The 25809-nt window shown below is 34.3% G+C and overlaps 2 protein-coding genes across 2 annotated transcripts; both read right to left on the minus strand.

Moving 5' to 3' along the window:
* Positions 1–10724: 10724 nt before the first annotated feature.
* Positions 10725–11561, minus strand: LOC122358720 (P2Y purinoceptor 8-like). Its single transcript, XM_043258559.1, has one exon. It carries the CDS (start codon positions 11559–11561, stop codon positions 10725–10727), a length of 837 nt encoding a protein of 278 aa, XP_043114494.1.
* Positions 11562–17008: 5447 nt separating this feature from the next.
* Positions 17009–17842, minus strand: LOC122358721 (G-protein coupled receptor 35-like). The gene has a single exon (XM_043258560.1). It carries the CDS (start codon positions 17840–17842, stop codon positions 17009–17011), a length of 834 nt encoding a protein of 277 aa, XP_043114495.1.
* Positions 17843–25809: the final 7967 nt, after the last annotated feature.

The raw sequence follows: 25809 nt of genomic DNA on the forward strand, positions 1-25809 counted from the left end.
AGACTGACAACACTTTCCTTGCATCGTTTTTATTATATAAGATATCTACTATTTACACTTCTATAAAAACCATGTCTGATAAACAAACTCAGAATAAATGTAATCTTTACGTGAAAAAAGAACAATCAACGACAGAGTCACACTAACGTTTGAAGCTACTTCACACTGCAGATACAGCACAGAAAAGTTTGAAAAAAAAAATGTTTTACTGAAAACAGAAAAGTTTTCTGACCCTGTTCAGATAAAGAACAGATGGAACAAAACCAGTGAGAATATAACAAAAAAAAGCAACAGTAAAAGGTTCCTGAAAATAACCTTGAGTCAAAATGGAATGTAATCCTGTAATAATATATGGCACATATGTGATAATCATACTCACAGTAGTTATTAGATTGAGATAAAATGCTCTACTCTTCATGCTCTCACTCTTTCCTGGTCCTGGCTGCTTCAGAGCTCTGAGAACACTCACAAGACAAAACAACTGGATGAAGAGGAAGAACAGAAACTGCAGTGAGAAGCAGCAAACATGAATATAGAAGTTACATGAGATTATAGTAAACATGCAGCACAAACATGAGCCAAGAGTGATTATCCAAACCACAGCAGAGCAGATCACTCTGTATCTGAGAGGTTTGTACTTCAGAAAGGTTACAGGATGAACCACCACCAGGTAACGCTCTACACAGATCAAACTCTAAAACAGAGGATTACCGGTGTTGCTTATTCCAAATAAAAAATATTTTATTATTTTAAAAGTTGAAGACCAGTGATCAAGCACATGGGGAAAAATGTTCAGAGAGTTGACCAGCTCACAAACAGAAAGATTGAGGATGAAGAACTCCGATGCAACTCCACTTCCTGTTCCTGTGACGATGAGCCAGATCACGTAGCAGTGTGTAGGGAAACCGAACAAGAAATTGAAGCTGTGCAGACATAGATCCAAAGTTTTCAGTGGCCTGTTGTTTAGAATTGTGGAGAATGTCGATGACTCGGGTAAGAAGTTATCTGTGCAGTTATTCATCTCTTTTACGTCTGTCTCTCACCTCAAAACACCACAGAAAGGTATTCTATAAAATAAATAAATAAATGGTACATTTATTTACCTATATAAATTATACACATTAGTACTTCAGTACATAAAAATGTTGCGTAACATTGCACAATAGTCTGAAAATAAATTTAAATGAAGTTTAATACAGTACAGTTCAGTAAATGGGTCAGGAACAGGTCCTATTATATCTTTATTGTTTTAATGTATTCTTGTTTTATCATTATGAAAAAAAAAAACAATTGAAAATATGTCAGACGATACAAGATTTGAAGGTAAATGTTACGTGTATTCTGATACAAATTCTAGTGCTGATGCAGAAATTCTCGTGATTTAGAGAATAAGAGTCTTCTCACCTGAAGAATGCATGTTCAGTCTCTCTGGATGTGTATAAATCTGACTGACTTCACACAGGATTATATGTGGATGTGCCTCATGACATAAAACTTCACATATTTAAATACAAAAACAAATATAAGATTTATTTCTATTGTTATATAAAAAGCTAATATATCTTACAAAACATTTACATTTAGTTATTTAGCAGATGCTTTTATCCAAAGCGAGTAACAACAGGGGATAAATAAATCTATTCATCATTAAGAGGTTGACAAACACTAGGAAGCGCTATGAGCCCCAATATAAGTGCCATTTACTAAAGGATTTAAATAAAGTCTTTAAAATCAAACATTTTAGTTTAGTATTTATGTTCATGAAGAGAATCTTAATCTAGAAGTCTGTGCTGTGTTTTGTAGACTGACTGTCACTTCATCTGCCTCATAACGCAAATCATAATGTAATAAATGCAATATTTACACGCGAGGTTAAAAAGATAATCATAGCAAACATTTGAATGGAACAATGACACCTGACTCGAATTTATAAGGTTTATTCAATGCATGTCTATAACTGACTCGCATTCAACGCTATAAGGTTAATGCTGAAGTATTTTATTAGCTGACAGACTTTAAATAAACATGCAGAGATTCACGCAAACACCTTCTGTGATATTTATTGAATTATTGATTTATCTTAACAGGGAATGAAAAGCAAATGAAATCTATAAGTAACAACCACATCTAATTAACACACAGTTAGTGTGCCTGCAATACATTCTTTAAACCGAACACAGGAGAGTTTTCCAGTCCGGTTCAGATAAAGAACAGGTTGAACAAAACCAGCCAAAATAAAACAAAACAATCCAAAATCAAAAAGTTCTGAAACATACTCTTCGCTCAGAATGACAAACAATCCTGATATGATAAATGGCACGTATATAACAATCATGGTCACAGTAGTTATTAGAATGATATCGAAGGCTCTTCTCTTCATGTTGTTTTCTTCCTCTCGCTCTCTCTTTCTCTCTCCTGGTCCTGACTGCTTCAGAGCTCTGAGAACAGCCACACAGCAGAACAACTTGATAGAGAGGAAGAGGAGGAACTGCACAGAGAAGGACAATGTATAAAAATAAAATAAGGTTTGAGAAAACATGCAGAATAAACAGGAGCCAAGAGTGATTATCCAGGCCACAGTGCAGCAGATCACTCTGTATCTGAGAGGTTTGTACTTCAGAAAGGTTACAGGATGAACCACCGCCAGGTAACGCTCTACACAGATCAGACACTGAAACAGAGGACGACCGGTGATGGCTAGTCCTCTAATAGAGTCGGCCATTTTCTCGAGAATTGGATGATAATTAAATAGGGAAAGCAAAGAATTCAGACAGCCACCGATCTCACAAACGGAGAGATTGAGAATAAAGAACTCTGATGCAACTCCACTTCCTGGTCCTTTGAGGATGAGCCATAAAACGTAGGAGTGTGTAGGAAAACCAAGCAGAGTGTTGAAAATATCCAGAATTCTCATTAGCCCGGAGTAAAAAGTCGTGGAGCTTGAAGATGCTTCAAATGTGGTGAAGTTCACCGCAGAGTAATTCATCTCCTCATTCGCTCCTCCGCTCACTGCAACTGCAAAATGCGCAGGATAAGGTTGCGGCTTCATAAATCTTTTTTACAATAATTTAAACAAATAGTTCACCTTTTACTCACCCTATTGTCATACCAAAACATCCATGATTTACTTTCTTCTTTGGATCAAAAAATAATTATTATTACATAATAAAAGCAAAAATAGGCTCTAACATTCTTCTAAATGTATTTATTTGCTGTTCCAATTTTTGTTTTGGTTAAACAATCCAATTACACATAACAATCACCTTTTCTCAAATCTGTTTTCATCATATAACATCATATAACAAGCTGATGATAATGCTTATCATTATGATGAATGCAATATAAAATTAGACGCCTATTTCTGATTCACATAATACAGACTGAGTGAACAAAGTCAAAACAAGTAAACAAAAAAGCTAAATTGAAAAAACAATTATAGATTCCAGTTTAAATGACCAGAAAACTCAAATATTCTGATTGTTTTAATAATAAGAGTCTAGATCCTATATAGAAGACGTCACCTGAAGAGTGAACGTCCAGTCTCTCTGTATGTATAGCTTTACATCTCTGCTCTGTGTTTTGTAGACAGACTTCACTGCTGTCACAAGAACATGTGCATGATTTTGCTTAATCTACATGTCAAATAAAACATAACATATGCAAATGCATTTGCAGGTAAGAAAGCCAATAACTTTAAAAGTAATGGGTGGATGGATAACTATCATTTATAGTGTATTTACAAGAATAATAAACATTGTAGTACAATTCAACAATTTATGAAAAGCAGAGGCAAGAAAGTTTTCCGGTCCGGTGCAGATAAAGAACAGGCTGAACAAAACCAGCAAGAACAAAACAAAAAAATACAGCAGTAAAAAGTTCACCGTAATACTGTCGTGTCAGTATAAAAGAGAATCCTGTGATAGTAAATGGCACATATATAATACTCATGCTCACGGTAGTTATTAGAATAAGATAAAATGCCCTTCTCTTCATGTGGTTTTCCTCGTTTCTTTCTATCCCTCTCTCTCCTGGTCCTGACTGCTTCAGAGCTCTGAGAACAGCCAAACAGCAGAACAACTGGATGGAGAGCAAAAGAAAGAACTGAATCGTGAAGAAGCATGCATAAATATAGAAGTTAAATGAGATTAACTGAAACATGAAACACAAACAAGAGCTAAGAGTGATTATCCAGACCACGGCGCAGCAGATCACTCTGTATCTGAGCGGTTTGTACTTCAGAAAGGTTACAGGATGAACCACCGCCAGGTAACGCTCTACACAGATCAGACACTGAAACAGAGGACGACCGGTGACGCCTAGACCTAATAAAAACCATGTTAAATTCAAGAGTCTTGAATTACAAGGATATTTAGAACTGATTAAACAGAACAAGGAATCCAGGCAGTAAATGGTCTCGCAAACACACTGATTGATCCTGAAGAACTCTGATGCAATTCCACCTCCTGCTCTTATTACGATGAGCCATAAAACGTAACAGTTTGTCGGAAGGCCAAACAAGAAATGAATGCTGTACACACACGTGTCCAGAATGGTCACTGCTTGAAAAGATTGGGTTGTGGAGTTTGTAGACTTCGTTCCACATATGGAAAAGGTCACTGTAGAGTTGTTCATCTCTATGGCAGGAAAAAAAATGTATGATAACCATTTCTTACTCTCGAGCACACTGAAGTTGAATTAAGTAGTGCTGTTGTATCTTAAGAAACAATCACATTATTTGTGTTTTTAAAATAAACAAACTTCACGTAACTTAGGCTGTGTGAAATGAATCAAAAGTCAGCAAGTTTACGATTTGAAGGTCCAAATAACCAAAACTCTTCAATATAAACTAATATTATCAGCAATCTCTATTTCCATAAATAATAAGAGTTTATCACCTGAAGAGTGAATGTCCAGTCTCTCTGGATGTATGTAAATCTCTGTTTGTAGACTGACTTCACTGCAAGAATATATGTGCATTAATTCATCTGCTGTAGGTCACATAAATCACCACAAATGTAAATACTAAAACCAAAAAATAAACTGGTTTCAAATGAATAGCAGAATTTGAATTTTGATTATAAATCTGTCCAAATAGTCTTCATAAATCCAAAACAAACTTTTACAGGTGGAACATTTTGAACACCTGCTATGCAAATGTCATAGCTGCTGACAAAGCTTTTTCTTCTTCTATATATATATATATATATATATATATATATATATATATATATATATATATATATATATATATACACACATATAATTTTGGATTTGATGTGGTTCAGCAATGCATATTTTAAGCATCATTTAGCTGATTGTCAATCGCCGTTGCATTGCTTCTTTGTTGGTTATAGGTAAATCAGCAATGTATATTTAAAAATGCATCTTTTTACTGCATAAACTGTCAAATTCAATAAAGAGTCAATTACCAGTTTAATTATCATGAACCACCACTTTTTGAAAAAACACCTCACTGGTATAATTTTATTAGAACTGTGTGTGTGTTTGTGTGTGTTTACAGACATATGTAACAGGAAGACCACAGCATTAATCTTGTCTGCATTCAAGACAGGAGACATCAGTGACGGGTGAATATATTTAAATGTTGTGAAATCATAATACAAATAAAAAAAGGAAACAATTCAATTGAAATAATTAATTTAGGATTTTAACATTGTATGAAATACATAAAGACAACCTAAGGTATTATTGAAGGTAAAGACAAGAACATTCTTTCTTGACATTCTTTCAGACAAAGAACAAGCTGAACAAACTAACCAAAATGGAACAAAACAGTTGAACAATAAATAGCTCCTTAATAAACTCCTGTGTCAGAATGGCATATATATATATATATATATATATATATATATATATATATATATATATATATATATATATATAGATAGATAGATAGATAGATAGATAGATAGATAGATAACCTTTTACAAAATCTTATTTCTGAGTAAAAGTGTGAAAAAATGTAAAAGTATTCCAGCCCGGTGCAGATAAAGAACAGGCTGAACAAAACCAGCCAGAATATAAAAATATAATACAATAGTTACAAGACTTTCAAAATACTCTTGAGTCAGAATGAAAAACAATCCTGATATAATACATGGCACATATATGACAGTCATGCTCACAGTAGTTATGAGAATGAGATAAAATGCTCTTCTCTTCATGTGATTTTCATCATTTCTATCTCTCAATCTCTCTCCTGGTCCTGACTGCTTCAGAGCTCTGAGAACAGCCACGAGACAAAACAACTGGATGAAGAAGAAAAGTATAAACTGCAGTGAAAAGTACCACGTATATATAATAGGAAACGATTTAGTAAAAAAGATGCAGAAAAAACAGGAGCCAATAGTGATTATCCAGACCACAGAGCAGCAGATCACTCTGTATCTGAGAGGTTTGTACTTCAGAAAGGTTACAGGATGAACCACCGCCAGGTAACGCTCTACACAGATCAGACACTGAAACAGAGGACGGGCAGTGATGCCGAATCCTGTTAAAAAAAGTGTTATTGCCTCGAAACTTGGATTCCCAACATAAAGTAGAGAGAACAGAGAATTCAGACAGTTACCAATTTCACAAACTGAGATATTGACGATGAAGTATTCTGATGCAATTCCACTTCCAGTCCCTGTGACAATGAGCCATATAACACAAGAGTGTATAGGAAGACCAAACAAGAAATTTAAAATGTCCAGAATGTTTAGTGGACCCAAAGGGAAGGGTAGTGGAGTTTGAAGATGCTCCGGATGTGGAGTTGTTCACTGTAGAGTTATTCATCTTCTTAACCTCCCCCTCAACTCAAAACTCACCGAAATTGTAAAAGTTCTATAGAAAATGGACAGAATAAGATGTTGTTGTTGTTCCTACAATGAAAGTCAAAGAGGTCAATATTGTTTGGACACCTTCATCTCCATTTTGTGTTCCACAGAAGAATACAATGAAATAAGTTGTATTTTTAATAAATAAAAGAAAACAACTGGCATGCTAATTGCAGCTCTACAATCACGTTTACATAGTATTTTCAAGATAATTTTCCTTCTCAACATTTTGAAAATTTTGTTTTTAAACACAGACACGATAAAATGAATAAAATTTTTTTTTTTTTGTTTGTTTAGTTTTATTTGGCACAAAAATCTCTTCCACTAACTATACAACTATGTACAATCTTTTAAAGATTTTACAGCTTGATTCATTCACTGACTTTTGTTTGAGTGAATACATATTCACCAAATTTTAAACGGTTCCTTGTGCAAATAACCAGAACAGCGGTTTTTCATTTTATTTTAGTCATTTGTTTATTATTGTAATAGCCATATTAACACAGAATTGAAAGAGAAGTTAATCACCTGAAGAGTGAATGTCCAGTCTCTACGGATGTGTATAAATCTCTGTGCTGTGAATAGTAGACTGACTTCACAGCTCACTTCATAAAATATAACATATGCAAATGTTTATAGTCCCAAAAAAACAAAGCAAAACAAAACAAAAAAACATGATTAATCAAAGAATATTTTAGGCAACATTTAACTATCCCAGAAAAACTATTTTGCTGATTTTGAACCATTTTTGTTGGTTATCTGCAATTGTTTATTTAAGAATGTCACTTTTTACCGCTTTGACAGTCAAATTTGATTAAAAAGCCATCTTTTCAATTGCAATGATCAATTTAATCATCAGGAACCACGGCTTTTTGAAAACCTCATTCAACTCACTGGTTTAGTTTGCACTCAGCCAGGTGTTCATAAGTTTTACATTTGTATAAACTAACACACATATTAATAATTTCAGTACAATATAAATGAGAAGTGAGAATTAGCAATAAAGCAATCAAACTTACTGAGACTGCTGACATTTTTCTTTTTTATGCATCAATTTATTATATCTATTTGTGTGTTTACATACAAATCATATGTAACAAAATCCCACCACAAATTGTTCTATCTTGTCTGCATTCAAGACGGGTGTCAATAACAGATCATAAATAGTAACACACACGCACACACACACACACACACACACACACACACACACACACTGTTTTATATATATGTATATTGGATTCTTTCAGAAAGCACAGGCTGAGCAAAACCAGCCAAAAAAAAAAAAAAAAAAAAAAACAATAAAATTGTTCTTGCATCGGAATGAAAAACAATCCAATGATAGTAAATGAAAAATATATGCAAGTCATGCTCACATTAGTTATTAGGATGATATTAAATACAACAACGATTTGTTAACGATTATTATGAGCAACAGAGACAGTAAAGTTTTCCAACACGGTGCAGATAAAGAACAGGCTGAACAAAACTAGCCAAAGTAAAACAAATCAATCCAACAGTAAAAAGTTCAATAATATAGTTCCGTGTTATTACGTAATACAGTCCTGACATAATAAACGGCACATATATGATAACCATGCTCACAGTAGTTATTAGAATAATATAGAATGCTCTTTTCTTCATTTGGTTTTCCTCCTCCCTCATTCTTTCTCCTGGTCCTGACTGCTTCAGAGCTCTGAGAACTTTCACAAGGAAAAACATCTGAATGAAGAGGAAGAGGAGAAACTGTACCGAGTAGAACTTTGCGTAAATATTAAAAAAGCCTAAAGTAAACATGCAGCCTAAACCGGAACCAAGAATAATAATCCAGGCCACAGAGCAGCAGATCACTCTATATCTGAGAGGTTTGTACTTCAGAAAGGTTACAGGATGAACCACCGCCAGGTAACGCTCAACACAGATCAGACACTGAAACAGAGGACGACCGGTGATGCCTAGTCCTTTTAAAAAATGTGTTAATGCCTTGAGGCTTGTATTTAAAATACAGCAAACATGAATATTAAACACAGCGGTCAGACTGTAAACAATCTCACAAACAGAGAGATTAAGGGTGAAGAACTCAGATGCAACACCACTTCCTGTTCCTTTGACAATGAGCCATGTAATATAGAAGTGTGTCGGAAGAGCAAACAACAGATTGAATATTTCCACAATGTCCATTGTCCCGGGGTAATGTGGAGATGTGGAGTTTGTAAACGCTCCAGACGTGGTGACATTCACTGAAGAGTTACTCATTCTGAAAAAAAAAAAAAAAAAAACACACACTTAACATTCACCGAACACATACTTTCAACCAAACTTTGCATATAGTTTTCATATTTTATTGTGAAGGACTTTACCTAAGCACAGTGTACAGTATTTATATAATATTTTATTATATAATTTTGTTTATATAATTATTCATTATATAAACAAATTTGACTGTATATTGTACTGTAGTGTATTTCTACACACTGTAGATATTAAGTTCTTTCAAGTTTGTTATCTAGATCTCATATGTATAAAATGTATACATTAAAATGTCCAGTCTCTATGTGCTATATTTTGTAGACTGATTTTACATCAAGGATGTGCATGAATTCATCTGCTACAAGTCACATAAATCACCAAGTATGAAAATACTGAAAGCAAACAAATGTAAGTCATTATTCTAAAGAAGCTGTTCCCAAAGACACATTTAAATTGTTGATCCTTCAGTCAACTAGAAATAAAATAAGATAAAATAAAATAAGACAATTTGTAACAATATTACAACTAAGCCAGAACAAAACCAGCCAGAATATAACAAATCACAACAATGAACCAAAGAGGCAAAACTGTTTCATCATCATGTAAAAAGAGAGATGGCAATCTCACAAATAGAGATATTCAGGTTAAAAAACTCTGAAGCAACTCCACTTCCTGTTCCTCTGACAATGAGCCATATAATATAGGAGTGTGTAGGAAGACCAAACAGGAAACCGATGCTGTACAAAAAGATATCCAGACTTTTCAGTGATGTAATGGACTGAGTTGTGTGGTTTATCGATGTTTCAGGTGTCATGAAGTCCACTGTAGAGTTATTGTTCTCTATTTGTATTCTCAGTTCAGCAGTTCACGTACTACAATATATAATATTTATATGGAAAGGGTTTTAAAATAATCATATTCAAAGGATATAATATATGCAATCTATGTTGTCAGTTTAATTTTAAATAACAAAACCAGCCAAATACTAAATGATTTAGGAATATAAAATGAATCCATCAATTTAAAAAGTGATTTGCATCCATAGCCTTTCTTTTAAATAAAAACATTTGTTAATTGATAATGCATTCATTTAATCAAAATATAATCACCTGAAGAGTGAGTGTCCAGTCTCTCTGGATGTGTAAACATTTCTGTGCTGTGTTTTATAGACTGACTTCACAGCTGTCACAAGAATATATGTGTATGACAGTTTGTCCAAATATACTACACGTCATATAAACACTTTATGCAAATATTACAAGAAAAAGCAGGTTCAAAATGACAGATGTTATCTGTTTGTACAATGCTACAGAAATAATTCTAATACTTGCTAACAATGCTAGACATTTTGAGAATCACTTCAAAGCAAGAAGTAATGTTTGATAGAATATAATACGTTTACATATTAAATATTGTATATATAGGGTTATATTGTAATTGTTCACCCAAAAAAAGCATCAGGGGATTAATGGGACATGATGTGAGATTCTGAAAAAGTTATTTTTCATAGCTTTCAAATATTTTATAGATTTTGCATAAACACACTAACATGTTCTAATGAATAAACACTAATATCAAGAAGAGAGACATTTCATTTAGGTAATCTGACTTTGTAATGTATCACAATCAGAGGTTTTATGGGCAACAGAGCCAGGAGATATTTCCAGCTCGATGCAGATAAAGAATGGGTTGAACAAAACCAGCCAATATATAACAAATTGAAGCAGGAACCCAATATATATGAGTATTCTGTCCAGTCAAAAGAACAGAGAATCCTGTGATAGCATATGGTGCATATGTGATAGTCATGCTCACAGTAGTTATGAGAATGAGATAAAACGCTCTTCTCTTCATGTGGTTTTCCTCTTCTCTCTCTCTCCCTCTTCCTCCTGGTCCTGACTGCTTCAGAGCTCTGAGAATAGCCACGAGAAAGAACAACTGGAAGAAGGTGAGGAGAAGGAAGTGTGTTGAGAAGAAGCTTATCTGTACTTGAATGTTTTGTGCAATTACAATAAATAAACAATAGAAACATGATCCGAGAGTGATTATCCAAGCCACAGCGCAGCAGATCACTCTGTATCTGAGAGGTTTGTACTTCAGAAAGGTTACAGGATGCACCACCGCCAGGTAATGCTCTACACAGATCAGACACTGAAACAGAGGACGACCGGTGAGTATTAGTCCTTGTAGAAACATTGGTAATAATTTGAGACTCGCGACGTAAAAGGGCAGTATAGAGACCAAATTATTCAAACTGGTACAAATCTCACAAATAGAGAGATTGAGCATGAAGAACTCTGAGGCGACTCCACTTCCTGTTCCTGTGAGGATGAGCCATAGAACATAGACATTTGTAGGAACGCCAAACAGGAAACTGATGCTGAGCGCACTGATTTCAATATAGTCCAGAGGTCCCATTATAGAGTTTGTAGATGTTTCAGGTGTAGTGAAGTTCACTGTAGAGTTATTCATCTCCTCTGGGTTTGTCTTCAACAGCTCACAAATCACATATATAATACTGCAGCTGTGATCTTTTAAAGAAAGAATTGTAAATGAACCAGTTAAATAAACTAAACCATACATTTTAATTTACATTATATATTTTTTTGTATTACTTTGGAAAGTAACAAAGTTACTAATTTAAACCCTAAAATCAGAATATGCCTTTAAACTATGTTTGCATATATTCAGTATTATTCATGCTTATAGTCTACATTTATAATAATTTAGTTTTATTCATTCAAGGTGCTTAAGTAAAAATAAATAAATAAATAAATAAAAATAGCTCAGTCCTATTTTAACTCAATAGCTAAAGCATTACCATCACTAAACATCAAACTGAGTGTCTTTTTTGTATTGAAATATTATTTTAAAAGCAATCAAAAGTAAGGTTTATCACCTGAAGAGCGTATGTCCAGTCTCTTTGGCTGTTCATAATCTCTATGCTGTGTTTTTAGACTAGAAGAATACATGATTTAATCTCCTATACGTCACACAAAACAAGCTGCATCATTGGTGAACAAAAGGTAGCAACCACTTACAACTATTTCAGATCGATTTGATTAGAATTCATAGTGTGCCTTGATTTCTAAAATATTTATTTGAAAAAAATAAAAAAAAAACTTTAATAGTAAATGTTCATATTTATGATGCACACAGATAAAATTGGTCAAGTCTTTTATTTTATGTTACTAATTTAATTTGCATCTAACCTAACTGATGTCCTGTAATTTACATTTTGCCATTTTTAGACTAATTTAATGTTAGAACTTATAGTATAACTTGACTAAATATGAAGCTGGTGTCTGCCAGGTGTCACTCACTGAACACTTACACACACACACACACACACACACACACACACACACACAAACAAACATATTATATATATGGAAAGGGTGGCATAAAATGTTTTAGTGGCAAAGAATGGTAATTTGCATTTTCCATCTATAAATAAAATAAAATAAAATAAAATAATAGATTTAAGAACAGCACGGGTCGAAGAATTTTTCAGTCCGGTGCAGATAAAGATCAGGCTGAAGGAAACCAGCCAGAACAAAACAAATGAAACAAGCAGAAAAGTGTTGCTCCATATTCTGCTTTAAAAATAATTATAGTTAAAAAGAATCCAGTCATAGTAAAAGGCCAATTACTATCTCTATAATAACTATAATGGTGTACATGTAACCTTGAGTAGTTTAAAAGAGACAAACAGAAATGGCACCCTTTAAAAATGACTTTGTCTGATAAGGAACACTGGGAATTCCTGTGACAATTTGTTTTGTATTACTGGATTGCTCTGTATTGAGAATAAACTTAATATTGTTAAATTCAGCTTCATCAGCAGCTCATGCTTTACTCTATACATCAGTAGTTGAATATGCATATCAAGAAATAGTATTCATTACGTGATGAGCTTTGTGCGCTCCTCGATTGACCTGATCTGTTTTAACAGGTAACATAATAATCTTTACCCAGAAGTATATCGTGTTCCTGTAGTGTCGAGTTTCTAGTCTGAGACATTGACACATAATGGCGGATGAGCGTTAAAAACTAGTGGCTTTCAGCGTGAGCGCTGAGAAATTCATGTCTAAAAATACATATGGTTGAGATAAGCAGGCGAGGTGAGGAATAATGATAAATCGTTTAGATTTGTACAAGCATGGATTAGTCTTGCATAGCGACGTACAGTTAGAGTTTAGGAAGAACATGTTTGTGATTATCTGTTAGCATGCTAAGACCTCATTTAGCGGCGCTGTCAGCCATTACATATAAAAAAAATTCGGTGGTAAAATGCTTTTATTTATTACTTTGTGCAAATAAATGGATAAATAATTGTGTTCAATTGAAATATTGTTCATAAAAGAAGATCAGTTCATTAGTGTATTTCATAGAAGATTAAAACTAGTTAAAAAGTGTATTGATACCGCTACAGACAGTTATCGATGCTGGAGTTATATGGATCTAAAGTAATTAGATATCCTCATTTATGCTTTTAGTTTGCATTACTCATATTCATGGTAAAAGGAGCTTGTAGTGTTTAAATGTTGTTGACATACTTATTTCGTAATGTTGTGAGCAAGTGGGCACAGAGCCGTCAGACCTATTCGATAATGTTCAAAAGTTTATATCCGATATTTCTTGAGTGTAGTTTATATAGTAGCATGTCCAGTGTCACGTATCTGTGTAGACATTTACGCTTATTGTTTATGGTCATTGTTATATGGTATGTTCTTCACCTCAGAAACGAATGTGGTTGTGATTATGCAATACTGAAATGTTTTGCAATTATTATTATTATTATTATTATTAATATTGTTTTTTTGTTTTTTTAATAATCATTTTCCATATCTGTCACATTACTTGATCTATCTCCTGTCAAAATAAATACACAAACCTGATTTTTTTTTTTTTAATCTGATGTATTTTTTTATGTCAGTCAAGCACATATATTTTTGTGCCAGCCGAAAAGTCAATCTACATTTAGCCATAAAGAGAGACTGGACATTCAATATTCAGATGACACACTTATCTTTTCAATTCAATTTCTGTTGATGATTTTATTATAATTGACATTCAAGTGTGTCACTGTGTTTATCGGTCAAGAGTAATTATTTAGATGAATTCATATTTTTATACTCTTTATATAAGCTACTGTTTTAGATCAATATATGTAGGCTATAATCATATTAACCTGCAGCAAATTCCTTCACAAGCTGTATGTACAATAAAAGATGCTTCACATTTAAACGTACCTGCGTGCAGTTGAAAAATAACTGTCAGACAACAGCAATCATGCTTTACTAAAATAACTTAAAGCAATCATATTAAAATGCTAAAAATAACAGATTTTACTTAATTTACATAACAGTGTTATCTCAATTGTAGGTTTTATGAATAACAGAGGTAGGAGAATTTTCCAGTTCGGTGCAGATAAAGGACAGGCTGAACAAAACCAGCCAGTACATAAAAAAGTTAAACCTATGTTCCAAAGCACATGAATGTTCTGTCGTGTCAGAAAGGTCAGAAATCCTGTGATAGTAAATGGGACGTGCATAATAGTCATGCTTCCAGTAGTTATTAGAATGATATAAAAAGCTCTTCTCTTCATGTGGTTTTCTTCGTTTCTCTCTCTCAATCTCTTCCTGGTCCTGACTGCTTCAGAGCTCTTAGAACAGCCACGAGACAAAACAACTGGATGGAGAAGAAGAGAAGGAACTGTTGCGAGAAGAACCATGTATATGCATGAATTTTTAGCGATAACACAATCAACATGCAGCACAAACAGGAGCCAAGAGTGATTATCCAGCACACAACGCTGCAGATCACTCTATATCTGAGAGGTTTGAACTTCAGAAAGGTTATAGGATGAACCACTGCCAGGTAACGCTCAACACAGATCAGACTCTGAAACAGCGAACAACCCGTGAAGACTAGCCCTTGTAAAACCAATGGTATTATTGTAAGATTTGCAAAGCAAATTGATAGTATAGAGACCAAACTATTCAGACGATTAATAATCTCACAAACAGAAAGATTGAGGTTGAAGAACTCGGTTGTAACTCCTGATTCTTTTACAATGAGCCATATAACATAGGCGTGTGTAGGAAAACCAAACAGAAAACTGATGCTGTATACACCAATTTCCACACAGTCCATTAGTCCAATGCACTGAGTCGTGCAGTTTGTAGATGTTTCAGGTATGGTGAAGTTCACTGTAAAGTTATTCATATCTTCTGTGTTTGTCTTCTCGGTTCAGTAGCTCATAAATATGTAAAACTGAAAGTCAAATGGAAAATATGTCAAATGGAAAATGTAATGTCAAATCTATGGGAAAAAAAGATAAGTATAAATAAATTAGCCCATTCAGACTAAGTATTTCAAGTCCAATATGTTAATATGTACTGTTAAACTAAAAAAATATTACAAATCATTAAAAATTGTCACCCAAAGAGTGAACGCTCTCTCTGGATAGGTATATACATCGTCGTGCTGTGTTTTATAGACTGACTTCACAGCTGTTGCAGAAAAACCACCATAACAAACCACTTCCAGGTAACATTTACCACAGATCAGACACTGAAAGAGAGGACAACCAGTGAAGACTAGTCCTAGTAAAAACAGTGATAATACTATCATACTTTGTATGAAAATTGACACAATATAAAACATACAATTCAGAGACTAACACATCTCATAGAGAGATTGAGGTTGCAACTCAACTTCCTGTTCCTGTTCCAACATAGGAGTATGTAGGCAGACTAAACAACAATTTTTAGAGAATCCATAAGGTCAATAAAGTTGTGGAGTGTGATTTTGAGATGAGGTGAAGATCACCTTTGAGGTATTCATCTCACAATGTCACAATTGTTACACAGTTTGTAATCCATATAGCTAGAACACATCCTTATTAAAGAATTAAAAAAAATTCTGCAATGATGCTCTTTATAAGTCATATGCATATCAAATTTAAGATAATTTCACATGAGCAAATTTATTTAATGTGTTACATCTGTTTAATACAACAAAATACAGCTCACTCTTTTAACTAAATAATAACTAAATATTGTTAGTAATGAACTTAAACAAGAAATTGATTCAAAAATGAGTTTATCACCTAAAGAGTGAATGTCCAGTCTCTCTGTGCTGTTTTGTAGACTGACTTCACAGCTGTCACAAGAATATACAGTATGGGCTTGACTTAAACTGCTATTTGTCACATAAAACAAAAACAGGTGCCTCTCATTCAACACAATATATGGAAATGTAATGACTAAGAATGTCAACATGAAGAAGCAGCAATGTGACAAAGGAACATTCATGAAGTATTTTATTGGATAAAGAAATACCATTGCGGTACTAACTAAAGGGAGAATAACAGAAATTTAAAATGAGATGGGGAGGTGGAGAATGCTGGAGAAATTGACACTGCTGCTCATATAACCTTGTAATGATGATTGACAGGACTGCATGATTTGACTCCTCCCAAATTTAAAACTTGATTTAAATTGATAAAAATAAGACTGTATATGGTTGTGGACCAGTGTCCTGTTTTATTAAGACAGCAGTGCAGCAGATCACTCTATATCCGAGAGGTTTGAACTTCAGAAAGGTTACAGTCATGCTTACTAAATAAAGCTAAATATAAGTGTGCTAGAAACATATTTGGTAACACTTTATTTTGAGTCCACTTTAGACATTCTACTAACAGTAAGTAACTTTGCAACTAGGTCAACTAACAGTCATAAAAGTATTAGTAGACTGTCTAGCTTCTAACTCTATATTTTAATGGAACCACAACATACAACAACAGACTGCACATTTATACAGACTGTTGTATTTATGCAGGTATCACAAAACAAGCAAAATAATTTATTACTAGTTATTGTTATTGTATGTCACCATTGCATGTGTACAGCTCAAAGGCAAGGTAGTTTTCTAGCTCGGTGCAGATAAAGAACAGGGTGAACAAAACCAGCCAGAATATAACAAATCAAACCAGTGATCCAAATACTATAAATATTCTGGTTTGTTAAAATGGTAACTAATCCTGCGATAGCAAATGGGACGTATATGATAGTCATGGTCACCGTATTTATTAGAATAATAAGAAACGCTCTCCTCTTCATGTGGTTTTCCTCCTCTCTCTCTCTTCCTCTCTCTCCTGGTCCTGACTGCTTCAGAGCTCTGAGAACAGCCACGAGACAAAACAACTGCATAGAAATGGCCAGCAAGAAATGCACACATAAGAAGTGTATTTGTATATGTCTCATATATAAGCACAAAAAACAGGAGGCAAGAGTGATTGACCATGCAGCAGCGCAGCAGATCACTCTATATCTGAGAGGTTTGTACTTCAGAAAGGTTACAGGATGAACCACCGCCAGGTAACGCTCTACACAGATCAGACACTGGAACAGAGGACGACCGGTGAAGATGAGCCCTGATAAAATCAGTGGTAATACTGTGATATTTGGAAAGCATATTGACAAAATATAGAAGACACAAATCAAAGAGTTACCAATCTCACAAACAGACAGATTGAGGCAAAAGAACTCTGATGTAACTCCACTTCCAGTTCCTGTAACGATGAGCCATATAACATAGGAGTGCATGGGAAGGCCTGACAACAGATTGAAGCCGAACACACAAAGTTTCAGAAAGTCCACAAGTCCAACGGACTGAATTGTGGAGTTTGATGTTTCAGGTGAGGTGAAGTTCACTGTTGAGTTATTCAACTCCTCTATATTCATCTTCTCACACGTGTTCTGCAGCTGTAAATTAAGTCATTCAGACTAACTCAGTTAACACAACGATAATTAAAATGAATTAATTCTTATGCATGCAGTTTATACGATGCAGTTGGTAATTCTACAGAAATGTCCATTTGTTATGTTAAAAAATGACTTCGTAAATTCAGTAATATTTTCTTTTGTAGCTTACATTCATATGCATAATGAAATCTATTGTCATATTTTCTCATGACCAATTGTTACTTCTGTTCCGTAAAACAAAAATAGCCCAGTCTAACTTTAACAACAAACTATTTTATTAAAAGGAGTTTATCACCTGAAGAGTGGATGTTCAGTCTGTTCAATCTCTCTCTGTTTTGTAGACTAAATTCAGTGTTGCCACAAGAATATATATGTGAATGACTTAATTTACCACACGTCACATAAAACAGCCAATATGAAAATGTGTATGTACAATGCACAAGGTAAAAAGAAACAAAAACAAACAAAAATGACATTTTTGAAACCTCTGTAAAATAGAATGTGTAGTATTTCCAAACGTTCTTTATTTGGAAACTGTTCAATTTAACAAAATGATCTCACTCTTTATATCTAAAGATTAATATCTAAAGATTGCTAGTACTGAACTTGCCCCAAAAGCCTAGGTCAAATGAGAATATCATATATTGTTGAGATAAAAGCAAGACATTTAATTTAAAAAATAAAATGAGTTTATCAACTGAAGAGTGAATGTCCAGTCTCTCTGGATGTATTTAAATCTCTGTGGTGTTTTGTAGACTGACATCACAGCTGTCACAAGAATATGTGCATGACTTAATTTGCTGTAACATAAATATCACATAAAACAACAGCTATTGTGAAACCAGACAAAAAACAGGTGCCTCTCATTCAACACAAGATATGGAAATTGAATGTCCAAGAATGTCAGACAGCAGTGCAGCGGATCACTCTATATCTGAGAGGTTTGAACTAAAGTTAAATGATTCATATTATACGGATTACATGTAGGCCTGTGTTTTACTGAGATTACAATGTTAATACAAAATATAACAAAATGAAACAAAGTGAACAAAAGTGTGTGAGTGAGAATCGTAACAGAAAAAACTTTCACACTTTTATTACTAAAGTGCACATTTATATAGACTTGTGTGTCTACACAGGAATCACAGTGCAAAATAAGTCAAACAATTTAATTATTATTTTATTAAAATGTCACCATCGCATGTGTACAGCTCAAAGGCAAGGTAGTTTTCTAGCTCGGTGCAGATAAAGAACAGGATGAACAAAACCAGCCAGAATATAACAAATCAAACCAGTGATCCAAATACCATAAATATTCTGGCCTGTTAGAAGGGTAACTAATCCTGCGACAGCAAATGGGACGTATATGACAGTCGTGGTCACCGTATTTATTAGAATAATTAGAAATGCTCTTCTCTTCATGTTGTTTTCCTCCTTTCTCTCTCTTCCTCTCTCTCCTGGTCCTGACTGCTTCAGAGCTCTGAGAACAGCCACGAGACAAAACAACTGGACGGAGAGAACCAGCAGGAACTGCACCGATAAGACTGATGGTGTTTGAATAATATACAAGCAAAATAAACAGGACCAAAGAGTGAATATCCAGGCCAAAGAGCAGCAGAACACTCTGTATCTGAGAGGTTTGTACTTCAGAAAGGTTACAGGATGAACCACCGCCAGGTAACGCTCTACACAGATCAGACACTGAGACAGAGGACGACCGGTGAAGACTAGTCCTAGCAAAAACATTGGTAGTGCTTGGAAACTTGGCATGCAAATTGACACAATATAAAACATACAATTCAAAGAGTTACCAATCTCACAAACAGAGAGATTTAGGTTGAACAGCTCTGATGCAACTCCACTTCGTGTTCCTTTAATGATGAGGAATATAACATAGGAGTGTGCAGGAAGACCAAACAACAGATTGATGCCGAACGCACACAATTTCATGCCGTCCACAAGATCAATGACCTGAGTTGTGTAGTTTGTCGATGTTTCAGGTGAGGCAAAGTTCACTGTCGAGCTATTCATCTCTTCTGTGTTTGTCAGCTCAACAAGTATTCTACAGCTGTGATTTACAGAAATTATTCTTATTAATTTAGACTACTCAACACTGATAATTTCAATATAAAATATGTTCAGTTTATACAATCCACTACAATACAATCGTAATTCTAAAAAAAATAAATAAAAAATAATAGCCCGGCGTGCATTATTATTATACAATTTCAAAACATGGCATCATAAATTCAGTAATATTTGCTTTTGTACATTACATTTATATGCTTAATCAAATGTTGTATAGTATTTTCTTTAAGCAAATTAATTTGAATTGTTACTTCTTTTCATTAAAAGAAAAATCGAAAAGGTTTTTCACCTGAAGAGAGTGAAGTGAATGCCCAGTCTCTCTGGATGTATTTAAATCTCTGTGCTGTGTTTTGTAGACTGACTCCACTGCTGCCACAAGAATATACAGTTTGTGAATGGCTTTGCAAGATGTCACATAAAACAACAGATATGAAAATATCAATGCCCAATTACATCTTTAAAGCAGAAGCTATCACTGGAAAGAAAAATGTTCGGTCTCTCCAAACAATCTTTATTCTAAAACTGGTTGACACAGGTGCCTCTCATTAAACACAGGATATGGAAATTCTATGACTAAGCATGTCAAAAAGAGAAGAATACTACATGTCTTTGTTACAATGGGATGAAAAAAAACCTATGGGAATCTATAAATATGGGAAGAGAGACGTTTCAATGAATGAGGTCATTTGTGTTGAATCAACAGAATACAAGTAAAAAAAAAATTAAAATAAGCAATCTACAAAGATTCCAAGTAAATCTGGATTACATACTTAAAATAAATTCAGTCAAATTTAAAATCATGTGAAATCTAATTTTCCATTGTATTTACTTTTGGATAGATTTAATTTAAATGTTAAATGAAAATAGCTTACTGAGGGCAAAACAACACACACATGTAAAAGGAGATTCTTATCAGGCTCTTCTGAATGTATAAGTTTTATATACATCTCTGCTGTTTTGTACACTTACTTAAAGCATTCATATTCTGCTACACATTGCATGAAAGCACACATTTTTGATATGCAGTATAGACAGACATAGACAAAATTGTTGGTACCCTTCGGTCAATGAAAATACTCAAAATGGTCACAGAAATAACTTTAATTACACTACACTGTTCCTACTGTGAAACATGGAGGAGGCTCTTTTATGTTTTGGGGCTGCTTGGCTGCTTCTGGCACAGGGTGTCTTGAATCTGTGCAGGGTACAATGAAGTCTCAAGACTGTCAAGGGATTCTAGAGAGAAATGTGCTGGCCAGTGTCACAAAGCTCAGTCAGCACAATGACCTGAAACACACAGCTAAAACATCCAAGAATGGCTAGGAAGAAAACATTGGACTATTTTAAATGGCCTTCTGTCCTGACCTCAATCCTATTGAGCATCTTTGGATGAAGCTGAAACATGCAGTCTGGAAAAGGCGCCTTTTAGGAGTGGACCAAAATACCTATTGAGAGGTGCAGAAGTCTCATTGACAGTTACAGGAATCGTTTGATTTAAGTGATTGCCTCAAAAGGCTGTGCAACAAAATATTAAGTTAGGGGTACCCATCATTTTTATCTAGGCCTGTTCCATGAGTATTTATTTATTTATTTAAAGAATTCAGTTGAAGCATGATTGGAAAGCAATGTCTGGCTTTCATTGGTTAACCTTTTATTTATTATTACTTTTGTCAGATTAAAGTTATTTTTGTGAGTTTTTCTTTCGTTGACCGAAGGGTACCAACATTTTTGTCCACGTCTGTATATATAAAAGTTCTGGAAGTATTGACAAAATATTTTAAATTCCTAAGAAATTGAAAACGTATAAAACATCACTTTGCAAACATTTGTTCAGTAACCATGTTTTTAGTGTGATTAATAATAATCATTATACATCTGACTCCGGCCAGCAGGTGCAACATTCGACACCTGATGTTCAAGCTATAATGAGCATTTATACATTATGACAAAGAAAACAAAACATACATCAATTATAATAGGATGTCAAATTTGATGTATTGTGACGTTAGGCCATTGATTTTATTGGAAAAAGCAACTACAAACTGAAAGCAAACACTCGTTTAAGCATCTGTTAAGCACACTCAAAACAAACTAAATAAATTATGCAACTATAACAAATACAAAGAAAATGCAGCTGTATCTCTAAATAAACACTGAATGACAAAAACTGCTGAATTGCAAAGATGCAAACATGTAGCACACACATTTTTGCACAGGTATTTGAAGAAATAATAAAAGAAGAATTTCTGAGTTTACAGAGGTTCTGATTTTTGTTCTGAGCTATATTAAGCAAAAAAAAAAAAACTAAATATTTGTTCAGAGGAGGAAAATCAGCTATGATGATACAGAAGTTATTTTCTCAGAACATTATTATATAATACATTACAACAGCAGTTCTAACAGAGGACCGATACTACACACTTTCTAAAAAAATTCACCATGTAAAAGACTCAAAGGCAGGAGAGTTTTCCAGCACGATGCAGATAAAGAACAGGCTGAACAAAACTAGCCAGAACATAACAAATCAAACCAATTAACCAAATTGCATTGATACGTTCGTTTTTAGAATGGTAACTAATCCTGCAATAACAAATGGGACGTAAATGATAGTCGTGGTTATAGTATTTATTAGAATAATTAGAAATGCTCTTTTCTTCCTGTTGTTTTCCTCCTTTCTCTCTCTCACTCTCTCTCCTGGTCCTGACCGCTTCAGAGCTATGAGAACAGCCACGAGACAAAACAACTGGATGGAGACGGCCAACAAGAATTGAACACATAAGAACTGTGTGTGTATTTGACTCATATATAAGCACAAAAGCAGGAGACAAGAGTGATTGACCACGCAACAGCGCAGCAGATCACTCTGTATCTGAGAGGTTTGTACTTCAGAAAGGTTACAGGATGAACCACCGCCAGGTAACGCTCAACACACATCAGACACTGAAACAGAGGATGACCGGTGATGACAAGTCCTGCTGAAAACAATGTAAGTACTGTGATACTCGGCAGACAAATTGACACAACAGTAAACAAACAACTGAAACAGATACCGATGTCACAAAGAAACAGATTGAGGATGAAGATCTCTGATGCAACTCCGCTTCGGTTCCTTTGATGATGAGCCGTATAATATAGCACTGTATTGGAATACCGAACAGGAAAGCAAAAATGTACACACAAATGTTCAGACTGTCTATAAGCCCAATGGACTGAATTGTGGAGTTCACTGTAGAGTTATTCATCTCCTCTTTGTTTATCTTCTCAAATCATACGTGTACAGCAGCTGTGATTTACAGAAGTGTAAATGAGGCAATTCAGAAAATCAACCCAACATTAATAGTTTGAAATAATACAATTTATACAATCCGGTTGGCAATTCTACAAGATTTACAATTTGCTATCACTTAGCCAGAGCACATCATAATTAAATATTTTCATAAATTCTGTAATATTTCCTGTAATAGACAACATTCATATGGAAAATTATTGAAATTGTTATTTCTCCTCAATAAGACAAACAGCTCAGTCTTTTAGAACTTAATACTCTTTTTAATGTTAATAAGATGAAACTGAATCAAAAAGGAGTCACCTGAAGAGTGAATGTCCAGTCTCTTTAGTTGTATTTAAATCTCTGTGTAGACTGACTTCACTGCTGCTACATGAATATACAGTATGTGCATGACTTACCGTAATTTGCCATGTCGCATAAAACATTAGATATGAAAATGTTTATGCATTAAAAAAGTATCTTTTGGGAAGGATCTCCCCATAAAATAATAATATTAAAACCGGTGGCCAATTAACATCTGTTACCACCGGAAAAGTAAATGCTCAGTCTCTCTAAACATGATTTATTCTCAAAACGGTTGCAGGTGCCTCTCATTCAACAGAATATGAAAATTTTATTACCATACATGTCAAAATGACAGAAAAAAGACACTCTGGTCCTTTTTTGTTATGCTGGGATGTAAATATTAAGCAAGGAATATCAATCATGAACAATATCATAACTCGTTCTGATAAGAAAATAAATACAAAAAACAGCTGATGACAGATTGTTCAACTGTCACACTGCAAAGGCCACAAGTATCAAAAATACTATAGGAAATTATAATGTGACAAATAAATGCTCACATAGGAACAGTTGAAAAAAGCAATGAACAATTTTCTACTACAAAATAAATAAATTACAACTTTCCCATATTATAAAAAAAGTTAAAAATAGTTACAATAGAAAACAATGGATATTTGAAAGCACGCCTACCGAGCATCTCTGGTGGTCCTGGCACTTTTTTATTAAGTTAATATAGGTAACTTTTGCTGTTTATGATGTTTTCAACAGATATGTATTGCAGCGATTCAGAATTCAAATATTGGGCTGTACTAAAATTATGCACTACACCAAACCCAACCTAAACATACCCAATAGTGTTAACAAATGCAAAAGCACATTTGTTGATGCAGCATTGTTGTTAAACTTACTTGTATGCAGATTTGAACTGTTTTTTGAACCGTTTTATACAGGATTTTATACCTCTCAATTACATCTCTGTACTCCGTGAGCCAGCATCACCTGACATCTAACAAACCTACCATCTCTGAAAACTAGATATCTGGCACTAGCCAGCAGGTGCCACTCATTCAACATCCCATATTCAAATTGTTATACTGAGCAATGAAAATGACAAAGAAAGAAAGGTGACAAAAACAAACAACAAACTAAAAGCAATCAACGTCTATGTCGATTTTATTTTTATAGCACAACTAAATACAACAGCAGTTGACTGGTGTGCTTTACTCCAATACAAGAGACGATAAAACCACTCTTTGCACTTTGTTAAACACAGAATAAATCTTTGTAAATAATTTCAACAATATGGATGCATTTCTCCAAATAAACAATGACAGTAAGTGCCAAAACTGCAAAAGCACACAAACTGGAAATGGCATATATGTTACAAAAGGTGAAATGGTACAGGTATTTTGTAGTGATAATGTAGTGCATATATTAATAAAAATGTTTGCATTTATGTAGGCTCCGATGTGTGGTTTCATTTTGAGCTGTATGAAAACAGCTACAAGGATACGCAAGTGATTTATTTTCCCATTCACTCATAATATATATAACAATAATAGGTCTTCAGAGACATGATCCATTCCGATGCAGATAAAGAACAGGATGAACAAAACCAGCCAACACGTAAAAAACAAAACCAGGAACCCAATGTGCATCAATACTCTTTTCTGTGACAATAGTAAAAAATCCTACAATACAATACAATATGGGACATATGTGATAACCATGCTCCCGTTGTTATGAGAATGAGATAAAACGCTCTTCTCTTCATGTGGTTTCCTCCCATGTTTCTCTGCCTGGTCCTGGCTTCTTCAGGGCTCTGAGAACAGCCACAAAACAAAACAGCTGGATGAAGAAAAATATGAGGAACTGAATTGACATGAACCACAAATGTACAAGGTTGTGCGAGAGTATAGTAAACATGCAGCACAAACAAGAGCCAAGGATAATGATCCAGGCCACAGAGCAGCAGATCACTCTGTATCTGAGAGGTTTGTACTTCAGAAAGGTTACAGGATGAACCACCGCCAGGTAAAGCTCAGCACACATCAGACTCTGAAACAGAGGACGACCGGTGGTGATCAGTCCTACTAAAAATAGCTTAAGATCTACTATAAATGAAAACCACTCTGACAGTACAAAGGTCAAACAATTCACGCTGAAACCAATCTCTGCAATAGAGAGATTGAGGATGAAGAACTCTAATGCAACTCCACTTCCTGCTCCTCTCAAGATGAGCCATGCGACATATAAGTGCGTAGGAAGACCAACAAGGAAACTA

This window comes from Puntigrus tetrazona, chromosome 15 (assembly GCF_018831695.1).
Source record: "Puntigrus tetrazona isolate hp1 chromosome 15, ASM1883169v1, whole genome shotgun sequence".
Taxonomy (NCBI): Eukaryota; Metazoa; Chordata; class Actinopteri; order Cypriniformes; family Cyprinidae; genus Puntigrus; species Puntigrus tetrazona.

What these genes read in the sequence shown, in the direction of transcription:
- LOC122358720 (XM_043258559.1), bottom strand. Translation starts at nt 11,561, where the DNA reads ATGAATAACTCTACAGTGAACTTCACTACACCTGAAACATCTACAAAC.
- LOC122358721 (XM_043258560.1), bottom strand. Translation starts at nt 17,842, where the DNA reads ATGAATATAGAGGAGTTGAATAACTCAACAGTGAACTTCACCTCACCT.